General features: G+C 52.8%; 1 protein-coding gene across 10 annotated transcripts in view; it reads left to right on the forward strand.

The window, feature by feature from the left end:
- NAP1L4 (nucleosome assembly protein 1 like 4) overlaps positions 1-21323 on the forward strand; it is a 51225-nt gene that overhangs the window by 22285 nt on the left and 7617 nt on the right. For all 10 annotated transcript variants that reach the window (XM_069565733.1, XM_069565737.1, XM_069565734.1 and 7 more), the window contains 8 exons: positions 6443-6584; positions 6804-6890; positions 8500-8631; positions 12430-12501; positions 16223-16362; positions 17462-17607; positions 19974-19996; positions 20327-20446. In XM_069565733.1, coding sequence (XP_069421834.1) covers positions 6443-6584; positions 6804-6890; positions 8500-8631; positions 12430-12501; positions 16223-16362; positions 17462-17607; positions 19974-19996; positions 20327-20446 — 862 coding nt within the window. The remainder of the gene's footprint in view (positions 1-6442; positions 6585-6803; positions 6891-8499; positions 8632-12429; positions 12502-16222; positions 16363-17461; positions 17608-19973; positions 19997-20326; positions 20447-21323) is intronic.

Below are 21323 nucleotides of genomic sequence, written 5' to 3' on the forward strand. Positions count from 1 at the left end.
GTGGGAGGACGCGCTTAGGCCACTTGTGCGCACTGCCCTTCCATGCACGAGGCACTTGCGTGGATTTTGGCGCCCACTGTCCCAGGCCTGGGCGGCCGCACTTTCTGAGCAGCGCTCTGTTGAGAGCTGCCGGCGCTGCCCCTGGAGGAGGACACCAGGTGGGACCCCGGTCCATGCAGGGGGCTGTGTGCATCTTTGAAGGGCCCAGGAATCTGCTGGTTTTTTCCAGGTTGTAACTAAGGGCTTTGGGTTAAATACATAATTTTGATGGATTAAAAAAATTTTTTCCCCTCTTATGATTTATAAAAGGAAGGCATCCAAATGAAAATACGTCTTAGAAGGTAAAGAGTGCCAAAGGGCTGAGGGGCCCACCGTTCTCTGGCTCTGGGGCAGCACGCATGCCTGTTGCCTCTGGTTTCTCCTTTGCTGTGCTGGCGGGAGCATTGACTCTTCAGGACACGTTGTCCACCGGCCCTGTTTTAATCCTGTTCATCTTGGCCCTGTCCCCAGGCTTTACCTTTTACATCAGCGGTCGTCCAGTCCATAAATATTAGGTTGTTTTCTTAGACTAAATTCTGAGAAGTGGAGGCAAAGGATGTTTTCAGGGTTCTCATTTGCCTTTAAGAAAGGTGGGTCAGTAAGAGGGCGTCTGCCCTCAGCTTCATCAAACCTGGGAATATTTTTTTTTAATTGCCAGTTTGATAAAAGATAGCAGTTTTGTTTTGCTTTACTTTCCATTTTGTTGTTAGTTTGTCTTCAGCCGTGTGCAAGCTTTCTCGAGTTATGGGGAGCGGGGCTTCCCTTGCTCAGGAGCGCAGGCTCGGTAGCTGTGGCACGTGGGCTAGGTTGCCAGTGGCATGTGGGATCTTCCCAGACCAGGGATCAAACCTGTGTCCCCAGTATTGAGAGGCAGGGTCTTAACCACTGGACCATCAGGGGAGTCCAAGATAGCAATTCTTTTAAATTTAAGTTCTTTTGGCTATTTTGTGAGATTGGACCTTTCTTCCGTGTTTGATTATCTGGGTTTGGTTGGCAAAAGAAAGTCCGATTCCTTCCTGTAAGATGGTTCTGCAGTCGCTCCGCTGTGTCTGACTCTTTTCAACCCCATGGGCTGCAGCACTCCAAGTTTCTGTGTCCTTCACCATCTCCCAGAGCTTGCTCAGACTCATGTCCATCGAGGCGGTGATGCCATCCAGCCCTCTCATCCTCTGTCACCCTCTTCTCTTCCTGCCTTCAATCTTTTCCAGCATCAAAGTCTTTTCTAGTGAATTGGTTCTTACATCAGGTCACCTAAGTATTGGCGCTTCAGCATCTGTCCTTTCAATGAATATTCAGGGTTGATTGCCTTTAGGATTGACTAGTTTGATCTCCTTGCAGTCCAAGGGACTCGCAAGAGTCTTCTCCAGCACCACAGTTCCAAAGCGTCAATTCTTTGGTGCTCAGCCTTCTTTTGGTCCAGCTCTCACACCCATACATGACTGCTGGAGAAACCATAGCTTTGCCTAGATGGACCTTTGTGGGCAAAGTCATGTCTCTGCTCTTTAATATTCTTTCTGGGCTTGTCAGGTTTCCTCCCAAAGAGCGAGTGTCTCTTAATTTCATGGCTGCATCACCGTCCACAGTGATTTGGGAGCCCAAGGAAGAAAGTCCGTCACTGTTTCCCTTGTTTCCCCATCTGTTTGCTATGAAGTGATGGGACCAGTTGCCATGATCTTAGTGTTTGAATATTGAGTTTTAAGGCAGCTTTTTCACTCTTCTCTTTCACCTTCATCAAGAGGCTCTTTAGTTCCTCTTTGATTTCTGCCATAAGGGTGGTGTCATCTGCATATCTGAGGTTATTGATATTTCTCCCAGCAATCTTGATTCCAGCTTGAGATTCATCCAGCCCGGAATTTCACATGATGTACTCTGCAAATACTGCCCCTGGCCTCGGGTGCAAGGTGACTTCTCCCGGCCGCCCCTGACCTTGGACACGGGGTGTCTCCTCCTGGCCGCCACTGGCCTCGGACGTGGGGTAGCTCCTCTCGGCCATCGCCCCTGACCTCGGACGCGGGGTAGCTCTTCCCGGTCGCCACTGACCTCGGACGCAGGATAGCTCCTCTCGGCTGCCGCCCCAGACCTCGGACGCGGGGTGTCTCCTCCTGGCTGCCGCCCCTGACCTCAGACGCCGGGGTAGCTCCTCTCGGCCGCTGCCCCTGACCTCGGACACAGGGTAGCTCCTCTCGGCCGTTCCTGCACCGTCGCAGCCTGTCAGTCTAGGCTGCTGCCCCTGACCTCAGACGTGGGTAGCTCCTCTCGGCCGTGCTTAGTGAGCTGGCTCCTGCCTCTTGAGAAATCTGTATGCAGGTCAGCAAGCAACAGTTAGAACTGGACATGGAACAACAGACTGGTTCCAAATAGGAAAAGGAGTATGTCAAGGCTGTATATTGTCACCCTGCTTATTTAACTTCTATGCAGAGTACATCATGAGAAATGCTGGGCTGGAGGAAGCACAAGCTGGAATCAAGATTGGCGGGAGAAATATCAATAACCTCAGATATGCAGATGACACCACCCTTATGGCAGAAAGTGAAGAGGAGCTAAAAAGCCTCTTGATGAAAGTGAAAGAGGAGAGTGAAAACGTTGGCTTAAAGCTCAACATTCAGAAAACGAAGATCATGGCATCTGGTCCCATCACTTCATGGGAAATACATGGGGAAACAGTAGAAACAGTGTCAGACTTTATTTTTTGGGCCTCCAGAATCACTGCAGATGGTGATTGCAGCCATGAAATTAAAAGACGCTTGCTCCTTGGAAGAAAAGTTATGACCAACCTAGATAGCATATTCAAAAGCAGAGACATTACTTTGCTGACTAAGGTCCGTCTAGTCAAGGCTATGGTTTTTCCTGTGGTCATGTATGGATGTGAGAGTTGGACTGTGAGGAAAGCTGAGCGCCGAAGAATTGATGGTTTTGAACTGTGGTGTTGGAGAAGACTCTTGAGAGTCCCTTGGACTGCAAGGAGATCCAACCAGTACAGTTTAAAGGAGATCAACCCTAGGATTTCTTTGGAAGGAATGATGCTAAAGCTGAAGCTCCAGTACTTTGGCCACCTCATGCGAAGAGTTGACTCATTGGAAAAAACTCTGATGCTGGGAGGGATTGGGGGCAGGAGGAGAAGGGGACGACCGGGAATGAGATGGCTGGATGGCATCACGGACTTGATGGATGTGAGTCTGCATGACCTCTGGGAGATGGTGATGGACAGGGAGGCCTGGCGTGCTGCGATTCATGGGGTCACAAAGAGTCGGACACGACTGAGCGACTGAACCGGAGCTAGAACTCTGCATATAAGTTAAATAAGCAGGGTGACAATATATGGTCTTGATGTACTCCTTTCCCAGTTTGCAACCAGTGCATTGTTCTTTGTCTGGTTCCAACTGTTGCTTTTTGACCTGCATACAGATTTCTCAGGAGGCAGGTCAAGTGGACTGGTATTACCATCTCTTCAACAATTTTCCAATTTGTTGTGATCCACACAGTCAAAGGCTCTGGCGTAGTCAATAAAGCAGAGTGTTTTTCTGGAACTCTCTTGGTTTCTCACTGATCTAGCAGATGCTGGTAGTTTGATCTCTGGTTCTTCTGCCTTTTCTAAATCCAGCCTGAACACCTGGAAGTTCTTGGTTCGTGTACTGTTGAAGCCTGGCTTAGAGAACTTGGAGCATTACTTTGCTAGCGTGTGAGATGAGTGCATTTGTGCGGCAGTTTGAACGTTCGTTGTCAGAAACAAAAAAAGGTGTGTGCAGCATATGGAGAGGGTGCTGTGACTGATCCGAGTATCAGAAGTGGTTTCATGCTGAGGTTTCTTGCTGGATGGTGCTCCGAGCTCGGGTAGACCAGTTGAAATCGATGGTGATCAAATTGAGACGCTAATTGATAGCAGCCAGTGTTGCACTCTGCAGGAGACAGCCTGTATCAGAGTATCCAGATCAAGCACTGACAGTCATTTGCACACGTTTGGTTATGTTCATCACTTTGATGTTTAGGTTCCATGTAAGTTAAGTGAAAAAAACCTCGACCATGTATTTTCATGTGATTCTCACTAAATGGGCTTCCCTTGTAGCTTAGTCAGTAAAGAATCTGCCTGCAGTACAGGAGACCTGGGTTCGATCCCTAGGTTGGGAAGATCCCCTGGAGAAGGAAATGGCAACCCACTTCAGTATCCTTGCCTGGAAAATCTCATGGACATAGGAGCCTGGTGGGCTGCAATCCATGGGGTCGCAAAGAATCGGGCACGACTGAGTGACTGACACTTCCCTACCTTACTCTACTTAAAGGTGATGAGAATGTTTTGTTTTTAAAATAAATTGTGACGGGTGATGAAAAGTGGATACTGTACAAGAATGTGGAATGGCAGAGATCATGGGGCAAGTGAAATGAACCTTCACCAGCCACACCACAGCCCATTCTTCACCCAGAGAAGGTGGTAGAGTATACATGGGAGATTGGAAAGGAATCCTGTGTTATGAGCTCCTTCTGGAAAGCCAAGCAATTAATTCCACCAAGTACTGCTCCCAGTGAGACCAACTGAGAGCAGCACTCCGCCGACTGGATCCGGGATTAGGCAGCAGCAAGCACGCCCTCCGTCGTCAGGATAACGCAAGACCATATGTTTATTCGATGACCAGGCAAAGGCTTAGCTAGGAAGTTCCGGTTCATCCGCCGTATTCACCAGACCTTGCACCTTCTGATTTCTACTTATCTTGGTCTTTACAAAATTCTTTTAATGGAAAAAAATTTCACTTCCCTGGAAGACTGTAAAAGGCACTTGGAACAGTTCTTTTAGCTCAAAAAGATAAAAAGCAGCTTCCCTGGTGGCACAGTCATAAAGAATCTGCCTGCCAAAGCAGGAGATACGGGTTTGGTCCCTGATCCGGGAAGATCCCACACGTCTCAGAGCAGCTAAGCCCACACGACCCAACTCTCGAGCCTGTGCTCCAGAGCCCAGGAGCCTCGACTACTGAGTCCTGACGCTGCTGAAGCCTGTGCTCAGCAACAGGAGACGCCCCTGGCCTGAGCGGCCAGCTGGAGAGCAGCACCTGCTCGCCAGCCAGAGGAGAGTCAGCGCAGCAGCAGAGGGCAGCAGAGCCAGTGACTAAGTGAGCGGGATTATAGGTTGCCTGAAAGATGGCGGGAGATAGCAGGACAAAACACTGAATGCATTGTTCAATAAAATTTTTGATGAAAATGAAAAACGGCTTTTATGTTTACTTAAAAAGCAACAGTTAGAACTGGACATGGAACAACAGACTGGTTCCAAATAGGAAAAGGAGTACGTCAAAGCTGTATATTGTCACCCTGCTTATTTAATTTATATGCAGAGTACATCATGAGAAACGCTGGGCTGGAAGAAGCACAAGCTGGAATCAAGATTGCCAGGAGAAATATCAGTAACCTCAGATATGCAGATGACACCACCCTTATGGCAGAAAGTGAAGAGGAACTCAAAAGCCTCGTGTTGAAAGTGAAAGAGGAGAGTGGAAAAGTTGGCTGAAAACTCAACATTCAGAAAGCGAAGATCATGGCATCCGGTCCCATCACTTCATGAGAAATAGATGGAGAAACAGTGGAAACAGTGTCAGACTTAATTTTGGGGGGCTCCAAAATCACTGCAGATGGAGATTGCAGCCATGAAATTAAAAGACACTTGCTCCTTGGAAGAAAAGTTATGACCGACCTAGGCAGTGTATTCAAAAGCAGAGACATTACTTTGCTGACTAAGGTCCATCTAGTCAAGGCTGTGGTTTTTCCAGTAGTTATGTATGGATGTGAGAGCTGGACTGTGAGGAAGGCTGAGTGCTGAAGAATTGATGCTTTTGAACTGTGGTGTTGGAGAAGACTCTTGAGAGTCCCTTGGACTGCAAGGAGATCCAACCAGTCCATCCTAAAGGAGATCAGTCCTGGGTGTTCATTGGAAGGAATGATGCTAAAGCTGAAACTCCAATACTTTGGCCACCTCATGTGAAGAGTTAAGACTCTGATGCTGGGAGGGATTGGGGGCAGGAGGAGAAGGGGATGACAGAGGATGAGATGGCTGGATGGCATCACCAACTCGATGGACATGAGTTTGGGTGAACTCCTGGAGTTGGTGATGGACAGGGAGGCCTGGCGTGCTGTGATTCATGGGGTCGCAAAGAGTCGGACATGACTGAGCCACTGAACTGAACTGAACTGAAAAAGCAATGGAACTTTTTGGTCAGTCCAGTATGTTTCGTGAATTATCTTTTCAGCTTCCTCCTCCCCCACCACCTTGCTCTTGGAGGTGGGTATTTGGTTTGTTCTTGATGATTTTTAGAAGCTCTGTTTCATGATGGGGATGTTAATTCTATGTTAGTATTGTTTTAGTAAAAAAAAAAAAAAGTACTCACTTTGCAGTCATCTAGATTTTTTTCCCCCTCTCTAGTTTACCTAAAGCAGTAAAAAGAAGAATCAACGCATTGAAGCAGCTCCAGGTGAAATGTGCGCATATAGAAGCCAAGTTCTATGAAGAAGTGCATGACCTGGAGAGGAAGTACGCAGCCTTATACCAGCCTCTCTTCGACAAGGTCAGGTGCTGTTAGTGAGTTTCAGATCTTTCTCCAGGAAAGACATCCAGAAATACCCGGGGATCACTGAATGTCTCTCCTTAAGCCTCGCAACTCAGCATCTTAAAACAAGCTGTAAAAGCATCCAGTTTCCAGTCTTCTCACTCACAGTATTTACAGGTGCATTGTCTTGACTCTGGACTTTCTGAATAACTGAAAGATCTTGTTTCTCACTCTTAGAGAAGGGAGTTCGTCACTGGTGACGTTGAGCCGACAGACGCGGAATCAGAGTGGCACAGTGAAAATGAAGAGGAGGACAGACTGGCCGTAAGTTTCTTCATGCGCGCTGGCGGTCTGCCCACTGCTGCTGCACGGGAGGCGGCCTTCGCTGGCGATGCCGGAGTTAGGGCTTGGTGCTTTCTCCGCCACGGCCCGGTTCTAGTCCTGGTCTGGGGAACTGAGATCCTAAGCTGTGCAGTGCAGTGGGGGATGGGCAAAAAAAGAAATAAGATGGTTTCTTCTACACAGAGGAGAGCTCCTAGCAGTAGGCGTGGCTTCACCCTTCAGTTCAGTTCAGGTCAGTGCAGTGCAGTCGCTCAGTCGTGCCTGACTCTTTGCGACCCCATGAAACGCAGCACGCCAGGCCCTCCCTGTCCATCACCAACTCCCGGAGTTCACTCAGACTCGCGTCCATCGAGTCCGTGATGCCATCCAGCCATCTCATCTTCGGTCGTCCCCTTCTCCTGCCCCCAATCCCTCCCAGCATCAGAATCTTTTCCAATGAGTCAACTCTTCCCATGAGGTGGCCAAAGTACTGGAGTTTAGATTTCTTCAGGACGATGAAATGGGTGGCTTGCAAGTCTGGCGTCTGACTGACTCTGTCAGTTACCAGACACAGTCCCCCTTCTCGGCCGTCTGGGGCAGGCTGCATGTAGTGCGGACCGGCTGGGGAGGCGAAGGAGGCAGAGACCCCCAAGGGGAGAGCACACCTGTGCCCAGGCGGGCAGGTCCTGGAAGCAGGGCTGCGGTGGGCAGAGCACACAGGAGCTCAGCTGGCGAAGCGGCCCTGGTGCCTCTCACCCCAGGACGCTGGAAGACGCTCCTCAGGCCATGTGCTCTGACCGCCCCCTGCTGGCAGCCTTCTCCTGGGGCTGGTGACGGCCACCAGCCTGGTGCTGTGGGCGCCCCAGTGCGGCCCGGTGAGCTCTGTCGCCTGATAGCACATTGGAAGTCGTCCTATCCCATAGTGTAAACGTTCAGAGAGGGTTTTTTGAAGTATATGCTATTTTCGGTCGCCATGTGTCTTTTTGATCGCTTACAAACACGTCACCTCTGGTGTAGCTGAAGCTGGGCCTGTGGGTAGTTGTGCGTCAGGCCTTCACTATGGGAGGAGACTCTGCCTCTGCCAGCTTGAAGACCCCTGTCATCATTTCCCCTGAGAATCATGCGTAGGGGCTGTGACGTAGCAAAGACTCCCTTCCTGCCGGGCACGTCACCTTCCTCTCACCACCCTGCTGTTTGCACACTGCCTCTGTCCCAACACCCCTACAGCCTTGGGTGTGCAGCATGGTGGCATTTCTGTTGCGGAGGCCCTGGACTGTCCTCTGCTGGTGATTGTTCCGGGTGGGGGGCAAGCCAGTGCTGGGCAGCCTCTTCCTGTCGGGGCCCTGCACCAGTCCGCAGCTCTGCTCCCTGTGGTCTAAAATTATACTGAGGAATTACATCCAGATATGTACGCCTGAAAGGCTTTGTTCCTCCGAGACGTTTGAGACTGTGATGGCACAGTGGTCCTAGAGATGCAGATTCAAAGACAAGGAGTTTGATAGAGGTTTTAACGGGATTCTGAAACTATATTCTGTGTTAAATAAGCCACTGCAAAGTCTGTAAACTTGTTGCTTCATCATAAGTATTCTGTTTGGCGTCTTCGCATTTGTAGGGAGATATGAAAACTAAAGCAGTCATAGCAGAGAAAGAGGCAGCGGCAGCAGAGGAGCCAAGCCCGAAGGGCATTCCGGAGTTCTGGTTCACCATCTTCAGAAACGTGGACATGCTGAGCGAGCTGGTGCAGGTAGGCTCACGGCACACTCCATTTAGGCAGGCGAGCTGTTTGTGAGCTCGCAGCAGGTGTTGATGGCGGTGGAAAGGCCTCTTGTGTGGCCGTAGCTTTTGGCGGAGGAATCAGCCAGGGCCCCGGCGCCCTCGCGCTGTGGTACCCTGGGAAGGCCTGCCTCGCGGAACCTCTGCCGAGCCCGAGGTAGCTTTGCTGTTGGTTGCAGCCTCACCCCAGGAGGAGAGTGAACAGATTCCCGAGCCTTCCTCGCTTCACTCACATGATGTGGACACGAGAGAAGTGTGGGGACGAGGGCCCGGGTGGAAGCGCTGGTACTGAGGGCTCCAGTGTGTGCAGACGTGTACACACCCATGTCTGTGCACGGTGACACACAGGTGCACGCTTAGTCTTGTCTTTTGATTGATTTTTGAAATTTGAAATTGCCTGTCATGCAGTCTTGCTAATTGTACAAATGTTTAACAAGTTGCTATTATTCTTCTAATAATTTTCCTTGAAAAAGTCTTTTTTTTTCCCTCAATGACAATGGCCCAGCTATCTTTGTCTTGCTTTATGGAGCTTTCTGTAGTGAAATGGTGAACCACTTAAAAGGTAACAAACGTGACGTTCCCTGGGGTGAGTTTCCGGAATTCAGAAATCAGTACTGCTCAGAAGTCCACAGAGAGGTTGGGCTCTGCTTTTGGTTCGGGTGGGTCGGCACAGTGCTTTCATATCGGAGAGCGTGGACGTGGCGGGTGTGCCGACGGCTCTCGCTGCTGCGGTTCCAGGGCGGCGGTCGTTGCGGTTCAGAAATGCGCTGCGTCGCTGCCTCCGCCTGCCTCGTCTGACGCGTGTCTGCGCGCCGGGTCCTGAGAAGGTGGGGCAGGAATGCGCTCCTGCTCTCCGTCCAGGCTGGGGGATGTTTCAGATATGTGTGTTCGAGTAGCCCTTGTGTTCCTTTTTTCCCTTAATATGTGTGTGTGTGGAAGTGCAGTTGGCCTGCAGCGTTGCAGGTGGATAGCCTGGTGGTCCAGTGACACATACGCATAGCTTCCGTTACAGATTATTACAGCGAAACGACTGCAGTTCCCTGTGGTATACAGGAACCCTTTGTTGCTTGTTGCATCTCTTTTTTTTTAAATTAGAAATCTAGCATTCTGTTCAGACTAAGTCAAACAAGTGGAAGCAAAACGTCATAAATTCTGACAGGCAAAAATTTGTAAGTTTTCTGAAATATATATATTATACATGCTATTATATATGTGTATACAAACGCTTTTCTCCTATGCTTGAGAAAGACTTGAGAAAGAGCATCAGAAACAAAGAGATGGAGAAACAAACGGAGTGAAATGCGAGCACGGAACACGAAAGAGAAAAAGTGAGGCAGGCGCGATGAAGGGCCAGGCAGGCCGGTTGTCTCTGAGCCTGGCTGCTCAGCAGAAGCGCAGCTGCAGCTTTGGAGGATAAAAGCAATACCTGGGCATTTGTATTTTTCAAAAATTCCAAGGTTATTCTGATACACATCTGGTTTACAGGTTTTTACAGGTGATTTCAGTCTTTTCTCTTAAATGGTAGTCTTGGTGATAAAGGATTCTATTGTTTTTTTGTTGACCAATCATGATACAATGATAGTAAATGAGTAATAGTTACAAAATCACAATAGTGAAAGATGTTTATCAGTTTTCACAATCAATAGCCAGACAAAAAATTAAAACTAATTACAGTTGCCATAATGGGAACATGGTTAACCTAACAGTAAAAAATAATTACTTACAATTTGAGGGTCAAGCAGAGTGATACGGTCAGTGGAGGTGCATATATGAAAAGCTGTGCAGACAAGCGGAAGTTAAGAAACCTCACCAGCACCAGACCAGCTCTGGAGCAGGTGCTGAAAGGACGTCTGCAGGCAGGAAGCACAAGCCTGTGTGTTCCCACCCGAGCTCCGCTTCCGTAGGGAAAGATGCGGCTTAAGAGTAGTCGGCCACTGTGGATTCCTGGCCGCCCAGGGGTTAGGACTTTGTGCTTTCACTGCTGGGCCCAGGTTTGATCCCTGGTTGGTAACTGAGATCCTGTAATCTGAGTGGTGTGGTCCAAAAAGAGAAAAGGAAGAAAGAATACTGGATCATGCTTTTAAAAGAGTGCCGTGAGCCAGAAATTTATTGAGAAACTTGAGCAGTACCTGCTAGAAGCAGATTCTCGCTGACTGTATGTTAGAGTCTCCCGGGCAACTTGTAAAGCGAAGCAGCGGCATCAGTGCCTCCCACCCCCAGTCAGTGAGGGCCTGAGGCGCTTGTAGAGGCTCAGGGGATTCCGATGTGTCTTCATGACTTCGAAACTTGTGGGGAGCAGCTTTAAATCAGCCCTCGAGTAGCTTCCACTGCTGGCCCTTAGTTTTGGAACTGCCCATTCAGGCCATCGAACGTCCTCACTCTGCAGTGTTGACGCATGGCTGGTTGAGGAAGTGGAGACCATCCTGGTGGTTTCACCACGAGGGGCCGTCCCGTGGGCGCTGCTGGTCTGACTGAGGAGGAGGGGGATCCCCACGCATCACTGTGGAGCCTTGCTTTCTGCTTCTGGAATTTGGAGTTGACATCTCGTATGGATGTGGCCTTTAAGAACTGTTTTGAGCTCACCTTTTGTCCGGAGACTTGCCAGGTGCCTTGGTTATTGCTGGTTTTGTTGCTCTGTACAGGCAGGCCTCAGAGACACTGTGCATTTGGTCCCAGCACCCTGCAGTAACGTGAACGTAGCACTAAAGTGAGTCATGTGAATTTTTTGGTTTCCCAGTGAGTAATGAAAATTAGGTTTACACTGTATTATAATCTGTTAAGTGTGCAATAGCGTTATGTCTAAAAAATGTACATTTTTGTTGTTCAGTCAGTCACTCAGTTGTGTCTGACTCTTTGTGACCCCGTGGACTGCAGCACACCAGGCTTCCCTGTCCATCACCATGTCCCGGAACTTGTTCAAAATCATGTCCACTGACAAAAATGTACATATGTTAATTTAAAAATACTTTATTGCTAAAAAATGCTAACCATTATCTGAGAACCCAGGGTTAACAGAAGCCTTCAATTTGCAAAACAAAACCCTATATATCTGTGAAGTGTGTTAAACAAGGTCTGCCTGTGGTGTAGAAAGAACTTAAAATTGGGAAGCTGGTAGTTTTCAGGCTTAATGAGCCTCAGGAAATCCTTTAGACTTCTGGGGTGAAGAAGTGACTGATTTACAACTAAAGCACCTTTCCTTAGTATGTGGTCTCTGGGTCTCAGATCTTGTGATTTTTTTTCCCCCTGAGTTTTTCTCAAATAACCGGCGTGGTGGATTTGTGCGTTTGCGTAATGATGGCTTGTGAAGCCTAGAGCCGTTGTCAGACGCGCTTCCGTAGTGCCTGTCAGTAGGGTCTCGGATGCGCTTCGTAAGTGGTCTTGACTGTGAGTGACTGGGTCCTTACTGCCTTGTGCACTGAGGGGGAATGGCTACCCAGGTCAGTAGCTTGTCCAGGCGTTTCTTCTGATCCTGTCTCTCTGGGGCTGTGAGGACCGTCAGTCTGCACTGATGGCGTTTCTGATTCCGTCTGCACTGACAGCTGGGGGTGGTGTGAGAGCCGGCGGGGCTCCCACCCCATGGTGGGCTCCCACGGCCCCGCCCTGCGGCCACCATGAGGCTGGTGGTGAGTGGACGTTTGGTGGCTTCCTGGGAGGGACAGGGCAGGGCTGATGATCCAGAGTTGAGAGGGAGGTAAAGCAGTGGCTCAGTGGGACAGGTGTGTTGTCTTCTGCCACTCACCAGGACCTTCTTTTTTCTCTCTGTGGTTAGGAGTACGATGAGCCAATCTTGAAACACCTGCAGGATATAAAAGTGAAATTTTCCGACCCTGGACAGCCTATGGTGAGTACTGCTTGGTGTCAGAGGGCCAGGGTCCCCAGGGGGATGAGCTAGGAGCCATCGAGAAACGCGCCCGCCTGCTGGGTGCCTCGAGTGACACGCCCCACTCCCAGCCTCCTGCGTCGCTCAGCAGCGTGCGGGCCGACTGGTGACTCGCCCAGAGGCGACTCAGGCCTCCCGCTGCTCGGTGGGTGCGGCACTCAGAGCCAGGGCGGGCCTCCCGGCCAGGGTGCTCACTGGGCCGTACTCTGCTTCCTGAGCCGGCTCATCTCCTCCGTCCTGTGGGCTGGGGTCACCCTTCTCTCTGGTGCTCCCCAGGGTTTTGAGGATGGGATGTATATGGAGCCGGTTACAGAGGGGCGGGTACGTCCTCAAGTACAGGCAGCACTTAAGCAGAGATGCTCGGTGCTGGGGGAGGCCGGCGCCCTCGGTTTTAGAGAGTGACTCAGGTGGGTACGATGGAGAGGCGTTCCTCTGCTCCTTGAGCTGTGCTTCCCAGAATACTTGTTTCTGTGGGCTGCGCGCCAGTGAGTGAGCCTGCCGGCCCCATTCTCTGCAGCAGTCTCAGCACGAGGCTGCCTGCGCTGGGTCCTCTGAGAGCGCTGCTCCAACCTGCGGTCCCTCTGTGCCCAGCGGGGCCCATGCCAGCGCCACAGCAGCTGCAGCGCCACCTGCTGCCCGCCTGCCCGCGGCTCTGCGTTTCAGGTCTTGGAGACATGGCACCTGCGGACCGCAGGGCTTGTCCCCTTTCCTGTCCAGTGGGTGGCCTGGGGCCGCACACCTGTGTCTGTCCCTTCCCTGCCAGCTGCACCCTGGAAGGATGTTCAGATACCCCTCTGCAGGTGGGGTGGGGGCGTCAGCTGGAGTGATGCCTGTGCACAGTTTGGGGGCCCTTCTGGTAGCGAGGGAATCCCCTCTTTCCTGCCACACCCCACTCATTGCAGGGCCTTCCCCTGTGGCTCTCTTCCCAGGTGGCACTCTTCACCCAGGTGAGGCTCAGCCCCGCACCCCTAGAGGCGTCCTGTGGCAGTCAGCTGTAGTGCACTGCGATGGGTGTGAGTCCTTGTCCCCTGGGGTGTACGTGCGTATATATGTGGTGATTCCTGCCTTCCTCGGCCCATCTGTCTTAGCTTCCCAGTGGACACTGGCGTGGATTGCCGTGTGCTTCTTCAGGGGACTTTCCTGACTTCAGGGATCAAACTCGGGCCTCTTGCGCTCCTGCGCTGGCAGGTGGACTGTCTACCGCCGTGCTGCCTGGGAAGCTCGTAATTACACACGTACCCTCCCTTGTGAGTCTCCCTCCCACCCACACCCTCACCGTGTTCTCAACCAGACAGAGGCCCAGGAAAGAAGGAAAAGGAGGAAAATGTAAAGAAAGGAAGTCACACCCTTGGCTTGGCGAGATGACAGGGGAAAGAGATGAGGGAAAGAGGGGAGTGAGTGACTGTGTCCATTCAGCAGTGGGGCTGATGGAGGACAGTGGGACAGAGCTGTTGGTTAGTCCAGCCCAGTCCCCAGGGTGGCCTGTCCATGCCTGTGGTCATGACCCTTAGCAGTTCTGAAGGAAGAGTGTATGCTGCCGGAGCCCAGCATGGAGATGGGTTTCCAGGGGACAGGTCAGGAGAGGCCTGGGGAGGGATCTCACTGCCCATAGCTGCCTTCCTGTCTTGTACCAAAAGTTTGACTTCAGTTTTAGATTCAAAGGATTCAACAACAAAACAAACCTCTTGTTACACACAATTTCAATTTTTTATAGAAGATTCTTTGACTTAATTTAATAAACAGTCATTAAAAGAAAAGAATAGAAATGACAGAAGTGACCGTGCGTGTATTACCAGATTGGGCCGGCAGCCTACACCCAGACTCCAGCAGGCTGGGGTCCCAATTGGGAAAGGGTCCCGGGCGGTGCGTCTGCCCCATGGGCGATCCTTCAAATTGGAGTTTTGGGGTTTCCTGTTTACAATCTCAGGCCACGAACCGATATCGTGATCAGTTTGTGCTCAGAAATGTAGCTCTGGTTTCACTTTAACTTTCAAAATGCTGTTTGTTTCATCTCTAAGATCTATTAGACCACGAGGGGCTTGCCAGGCCTCCAGGGGCTTAAGAGATTCCAGGACCCATTCCCTTCCTTATCTAGAGTGCCGCCTGACTTGCTTGTGCTAGCAGGAGATGCAGGTTTGATCCCTGGGTCAGGAAGCTCCCCTGGAGGAGGGCATTGCAACCCACTCCGGTATTCTTGCCTGGAGAGTCTCATGGCCAAGAGGAGCCTGGCGGGCTCCAGTCCATGGGGTCACAGAGAGTCAGACGTGCCTGAGCGCGTGTGGTTGTTACCATCTGTTTGTTTCACCTTGTGCGTCATAAGACTTCTTAGACCCCGAGGGGCTGGCCAGGCCACCTGGAGCTCAAGAGATTCCAGGACCCACTTCTTTTCTTATCTAGAGTGCCACCTGACTCACTGTGCTCGCAGGCAGGCCTGGAATCCGGGCAGGTCAAGAGCAGGTCAGAGCCCTGCTCCCCGCTTCTGAAGCCTGAACAGGACGGTTCTCCGTTTGTTTCCCTGATACTGTCCTGACTGCGGTTTGGTCTCCCAGAGCCGCGACTTACGCTTGTCAGCCTCCCTTCCCTGCCGCCTGGTCTCTGCCCGCCTGTGTCTGCCTCCCAGGCCTTCGTGGCCCTTCTCTTCCTCCTCCCCTTAGTTTGCCTAAATTACTTTCCCAGCTGATTGTTGTACCCTTGGAATAAAAATGGGGAGAGCTAACATTTAACTGGTAACGCCTGTGACCCTGGCTGCCTTCCGACTGCTCCCGCAGAGTAATCCTCGGGTGACCTCATGGAGAGAGGGGCTTGTGATGCCATGTCACAGGCGAGGAAGCAAAAGCACAGGGAAGTCGAGTGACTTTCCAGAAGCTGACGTGCTGATGGACAGAGGCCGTCCAGGCCCGGAGTGGGTCCTTTGGGCTGTCTGTGGTTCACTGAGCCCTGGGAAAGCCGGGCTGAGGGGAAGGTCTCACACACTGCTGCTCCCAGCCAGGCGTCCTTCTCAAATAGAACATGTTCCTCCAAACCGGACTATGGAGTCCCAGAGTGTTTCATTTTGTTAACTTTTGATATTGCAGAATTGCCCTTTGCAGCACACGAGTGCCCTTGTTTCCCAACGTGCTGGCCTGTGCTGCGTTCCTGGGACTTTTTACCCAGAGGGGGATCTCATTGTCTGTCTGCTCTGTTCTGTGGGCGCGCATGTCTTCTGTGTTGCCGTTTGGTTTGTTCCCACTGCTTTGTACCCCCTCTTGTCTGTTGAGCGCTTTGTGAGTGGAGGGTGTGTGTCCATGGTGGGCCCCAGAAGGCTTCTCTGCCCGCGTGGAGTCTTGCGCTTTCACTGTGGGGCCGGGCAGGGACTGCTCTGCCTGAGAGTGGCGGAGCGGGGGCTGGGCTGCAGCTGGCCTCCCCCTCCAGACCCCCTCCTGCTGTGACCGCGGGGGCAGGGTCCCGGGCAGCGTGCCCACGTGTGTACTCAGGGCGGCGGGGGTCTCCCCAGCCTGGCCTGGGCTCTAACTTTGGGCTGGTGGTTTTACAGTAAAGACGTTCTCGTTACGTGGCCACACCGTCTGAGCTCTTCAGTATTCTGCCTTGGGGAGCTGGGTTCCAGCAGGTACTGTGTGGTTTGTAAAATCTGTCCCCAGTTATCTGTAGATTTTAAATCTGAGTTGTTGTTTTTTTTTTCCAGTCTTTTGTATTAGAGTTCCACTTTGAACCCAACGACTACTTTACCAATTCAGTCCTGACAAAAACGTACAAGATGAAGTCAGAGCCAGACAAGGCTGATCCATTTTCCTTTGAAGGCCCTGAAATTGTTGACTGTGACGGGTAAGAAGATGCCACTGAGCTTCTTTTTCTGAAACACAGGAGATGGTTTTAAAACGTCACAAGTAAGGTAGAAGTTAAGAATAAAGAAGCCTTTTATCTGTTTAAAAGCCCAGCAGAGATGGAAGTCAGTGGAAGAATCTCTCCATTGGGGATGTGACGGCTGGCGCTGGGAAGTGTGCCCCGTGGTTCCCTGGGCCGGCATGTAGGCTGGTGGCCCAGTTTCCCCAATTTAATGCGGTCGTTGGGATGCTCAGTCTCCCAGAGTGATGCAGAGACCATGGAACTAGTCAGCTCCTCTTGACAGGGCCCTGGTGAGTGAGCGGCTGGGTCAGTGCAGGGCTGCGTGAGCACGCGTGGTCTCGGGACCCAGCGCCTTGGTGCCGTAGTCTTTGGACCACCAGGGAGAACAGCTTAGAACACGTCCCCTTGGTTGGTTTGAGACACTTTGGGAAATCATTTTATTCTTGATTGAAGCAGTAACTGAACCAAGGACTTTTCCTGATGAATTTCTCTGTGTGAGTGAGTATACAGAGCTTGATTAAAATTCTGCTGGACTCGGATGGCCAGAATGCTTTAGAAAGATTGTGGCCCAGGCCCAGGCCACCGAGTGAGCCTTCCTCTCCGCGCACTCTCTGTCGGCCAGGGTGACTCAGGTCAGCCCACCGAGGCCTGCCAGCACCCTGGAAGCCGAATGTCCTTCACTGGCCATCTCAGCCCCACCGAGGCCTGCCAGCACCGGGAAGCCGAATGTCCTTCACTGGCCGTCAGTCTTGGCAATGGCCGGCGTGCTTTCCCCATCTAGTCCCGCTCACTTAGTTGTCTTGAGACCTTGTGCCTGAGTGGTGGCGTCCTGTGCGCTGTGGGGTCTGTAAAGGGGCAGCAGTGACAAGCTGCTGACCGGGCATAGTCATGGGAAGGACCTGGCGGGACCCTGCGGAGCGTCTGCGGGGCCACTGTGCGGCCCTCCTGCGCCCGGGGCCTTCGCCTCCTCGAGGAGCGCCCAGTGACCGCTTGCAGGTGCTTGGGTCAAGTTTCTGGTGAAGCACCGAGCTGTGACCTGCTTGCTGGGCACACGGTGGCCACAGTCTTATCCCTGCAGGTGTACCATTGACTGGAAGAAAGGAAAGAACGTAACCGTCAAAACCATCAAGAAAAAGCAGAAACATAAGGGCCGAGGCACCGTCAGAACAATCACCAAGCAAGTCCCCAATGATTCCTTTTTCAACTTCTTCAGCCCGCTGAGAGGTGAGTGGGCTGGGTTGTGGCTCCCGTACGGACGCAAACGGAATGCCGGCGACCGTCAGGGTGTCCCCTGGCCCTCTGGCAGGCACGGTGCTGTCGGCTGCCCTGCCAGCTGTGGCGTTCCTGGTGGGCCTGTGGGTGCCTGTCCTAGCAGGAAGCCCCCAGGCAGCCCTCAGCTCCGGGGAGGGGCCCGCAGGTGCTCTCACACGCTCACAGCTTACAGGTCGTCCCTCCACCCCTCAGACTGGGCTGTGGTTTTCTCTGTGCGCCTCGGTGTAGAGCGCGAGGCAGTTGGGCGTTAGGTATTGTGACAGACGTGGGCTTTGGGCAGAGTCGGGGCTGGGCAGCAGCACCCGTCCTCCCCTCCCCCAACTCCAGACCCGAAACAGGGCTCAGAGGGCTGAGAGCACAGTTGCACGGCCGTCTTCATGTGATGTCCTACTCCCGAGAATTCGACAGCCAGACCTGCTGGCTGTGCTGTAATACGGACATGAGGGGAGGACACTGTTCCGTGAACAGAAGCCAGTGAGGAAACAGCAGCTCTGCTCCAGGGGATGGTGGCCCTTCGGGCTGTTTGTGGAGGCCACCCGGTGGCGTCACTGGGCTCTGACCCCAAGCTGTGTCTCAGGCTGCCCATCCCCATTCAGTCCCTTGTTTTTCACTGTTGTGGCTGTTGTCTGGGTTTGTTCTTGAGCATGAAAGGTCCCAGGGTGTGTCAGTTTAGGGGATAAGATCAGCTGTAAACATGTTTTTCAAATTTCCTTGTTTGGAAAGATCCCTTTCAGAGCCTCGCTTGGGAATGTTGGAGGTTTCCTGTGTGAACTCACCGTGAAGAAGAAGGGGTTTGAATCCTAAATTCACTGAGCTTGTTGGACTTTCAGATAATTAATAGCAATTAAGATGGAATTGGAGAAGGAAATGGCACCCCACTCCAGGGTTCTTGCCTCAAGAATCCCAGGGACGGGGGAGCCTGGTGGGCTGCCGTCTATGGGGTCGCACAGAGTCGGACACGACTGAAGCGGCTTAGCAGCAGCAGCAGCAGCGGCAAGATGGGATTAAGTGGACTTGAGGATTTGGGGGGAGTTTAGCAGGGCTCAGAAACTGTGTTGTATTGGTTTGTTCAGTTGCTCAGTCGTGTCCAACTCTTTTCAACTCCACGGACCGCAGCACGCCAGGCTTCCCTGTCCTTCACCATCTCCCGGAGCTCGCTCAGACTCATGTCCTTCGAGTCGGTGATGGCCTCCAGCCATCTCACCCTCTGTCGTCCCTTCCCCTCTTGCCCTGTGTTGCGGTTGGACAGCTCTGAAATGTATCAGGAGTCGCTAAGTTGTATACTTGAAGTGGGTGAGTTTTAGGGTGTGTCACTGTGGAACAGTCAAGCAAGCGACACGCTCTATGAAAATGAACAGAGGAAGACAGTGGGGAAGGATGATGGAGCGGCCAAGGAAAAAATTAAAACGACTTTTCAGATGTGGGAAACGAACACTGCTAGTCCACGCCCCCTTCAGTGTTAGTCCCACTAAACTGGCCCAGCAGTCGGTGAGCAAGCCCCTGTGATTGCTGCCCCAAGGCCAGAGTACCAGAACCTGCATCTCGCTTGCACGTGAGGCTGGGGGGCCACCCTGGGGGTGGGGCTTACACTCCACTGGGGCCCAGACGGCAAGTGCCCCTCGCTGGGCCTGCTCCCCAGGGACGGGCCTCACAGTGGTGGGGCGCCAGGGAGTGGGGGACAGTGCGTTCCCAGCAGGAGCCTCACGCACCGCGTGAACGTCACCAGGCCCTGCTGAGCACACGTCAGGCCTGCTCCTCTGTCGCGCTCGGCTCTGTGCTGGGCTGTCCTGACGTTTGGCACTGGAGGCTCTGTGGCTCAGCTTCAGTGCAGGGCGTGGGGTGCTGCCACCGGCAGCATTGGTGCTGGCACCCCGCCCACCAGGAGCTGTCCCCTCCCTGCTCCTTTGCAAGCAAACAGAAGTAGAGCCCCAGCCTAGCTGAGGTGCAGCGCCTCAGTGCCATGAGGAGGGACTTAGAGCTTCCTGTTTTCTGTTGACTGATTACACGGAGTTACACGAGGTGAAACACCGCCCGAAGCACAGATACACTTAGACCCTGCAGTCTGGCCTCCGGTGTGCCGTTCCGCTGTTGATACTTTAGTCCTCTGCGCGTTCTCTTCTGAAAGTGGCCTTCTCCAGCTGGGCCTGGGGGCTGGGAGACCCTGGGCAGCTTCAGTCTGCGGTGGGAGGAGCAGGTGGGGGGCATCCCGCTTTGGCAATTTCTGGTATACCATGCTGCTTATATGTCAGCTGAGTGTCCCGTGTGGGCTTTAGAAAGGTTTGGTTATCTGTGTAATCAGATGTCTTCTTTTTTTCTAGCATCAGGGGATGGAGAATCACTGGTAAGATTTACATCGTTATTAAGAGTCTATTCTGCTGTTAAGGCCTATTTCCCAACTAGTTCGCTGCTTCCTTTTTAACCCGTTCCTGCTCCCCTAAAAACCAGGGGTGAACCTGTGTCCATTGCACCGTGGTGTGGGACAGAGGCGTGCTCTGCGGCAGGGGCAGCCGTGTCCTTCAGCCTGCGCCCAGCACTTACCTGCCTCTCCTGTAATATGGCAGCGCCAGCGCTGGGCGCCTTTAAACCAGGTCCCAGGCAGTGGGGTGGGGCCTGGTGAGAGGATGTGACATTTTCCCCATGGAAACAGGTAAGCACCGAGCTTCCCCTCCAGGATGAAGACTCCGAGTTCACGCTAGCCTCCGACTTTGAGATCGGACACTTCTTCCGTGAGCGGATCGTGCCACGTGCCGTGCTCTACTTCACGGGGGAGGCCATCGAGGACGACGACAACGTAGGTGGCCCAGGGGGCCCATGCGGTGGGGCGGTGCTCTCTGGAGCCTGGGGCAGAAGGCATGGCCAAGGTGTCTTGGCGCAGAGCACCCAGTGCCTGAGTCAGCCTGTGCAGTGACGCCGTTCAGGGTTTCCTCTCAAGACCCACAGGCTCACTGCTACATGCAAGGTGTGTGGCTGGGGTGACCCCCAGACATGGGGACTGTCACTCAGCACCACGTGGGGACTCTCAGAGCCGAGTCAAGCTGACATGTCGCGTGTTGACTACAGAGAGAGAACCTCACACTCCACAGGAAGACGGCTCCCTGGGCCAGCCCTTTCCTGTTGGTCTGGAGGAGCTGGCCTCTCGCAGGCAGAGCTTGGGAGCGGGGCCCCCGAGCCATCGCCCGAGACCACTCTCCCTTGTGGCCACGGCCTGGGGCGCCGCCGGCCTTCTTGCTGTGTGGAGAGGTCTCCGTCCTGTCGTGTTACCGGAAGCGGCGTGGTTGACGCTTACTCACTTGTGTTGAGCACCCCGCGGTGACCTTTCTGGTGAGGTCTCGGGGGCTCCCGGCCGAGCAGCAGAAGCTGGGCAGGTCTGCGCTGCTCAGCAGCCTCCTGTGTGCTGCAGGCCCCGGGGCGGCGAGCGTGGGCCAGCCCGGGCATGCGGCTGCATCGCCTGAGACCAGTGGACTTCTTAGGTGCAGTCTGCCCAGCCCCAGGAATCCAAGAACACGGACAGGCATGGTGGATCCGGGGGTCATGAAAGCACCCGGCTTGCTGCTCAGAGTTCAGTTTAGGAAACGCTGGATGTACAGATTGTGATCCAGTGCCGTCCAGTAGCACCTTCTCCATCGAGGGCAGCGTCCTGCCCTCTGTCCACTGCGGCAGAGCTGGCA

This window comes from Ovis canadensis, chromosome 21, assembly GCF_042477335.2.
Source record: "Ovis canadensis isolate MfBH-ARS-UI-01 breed Bighorn chromosome 21, ARS-UI_OviCan_v2, whole genome shotgun sequence".
NCBI lineage: Eukaryota > Metazoa > Chordata > Mammalia > Artiodactyla > Bovidae > Ovis > Ovis canadensis.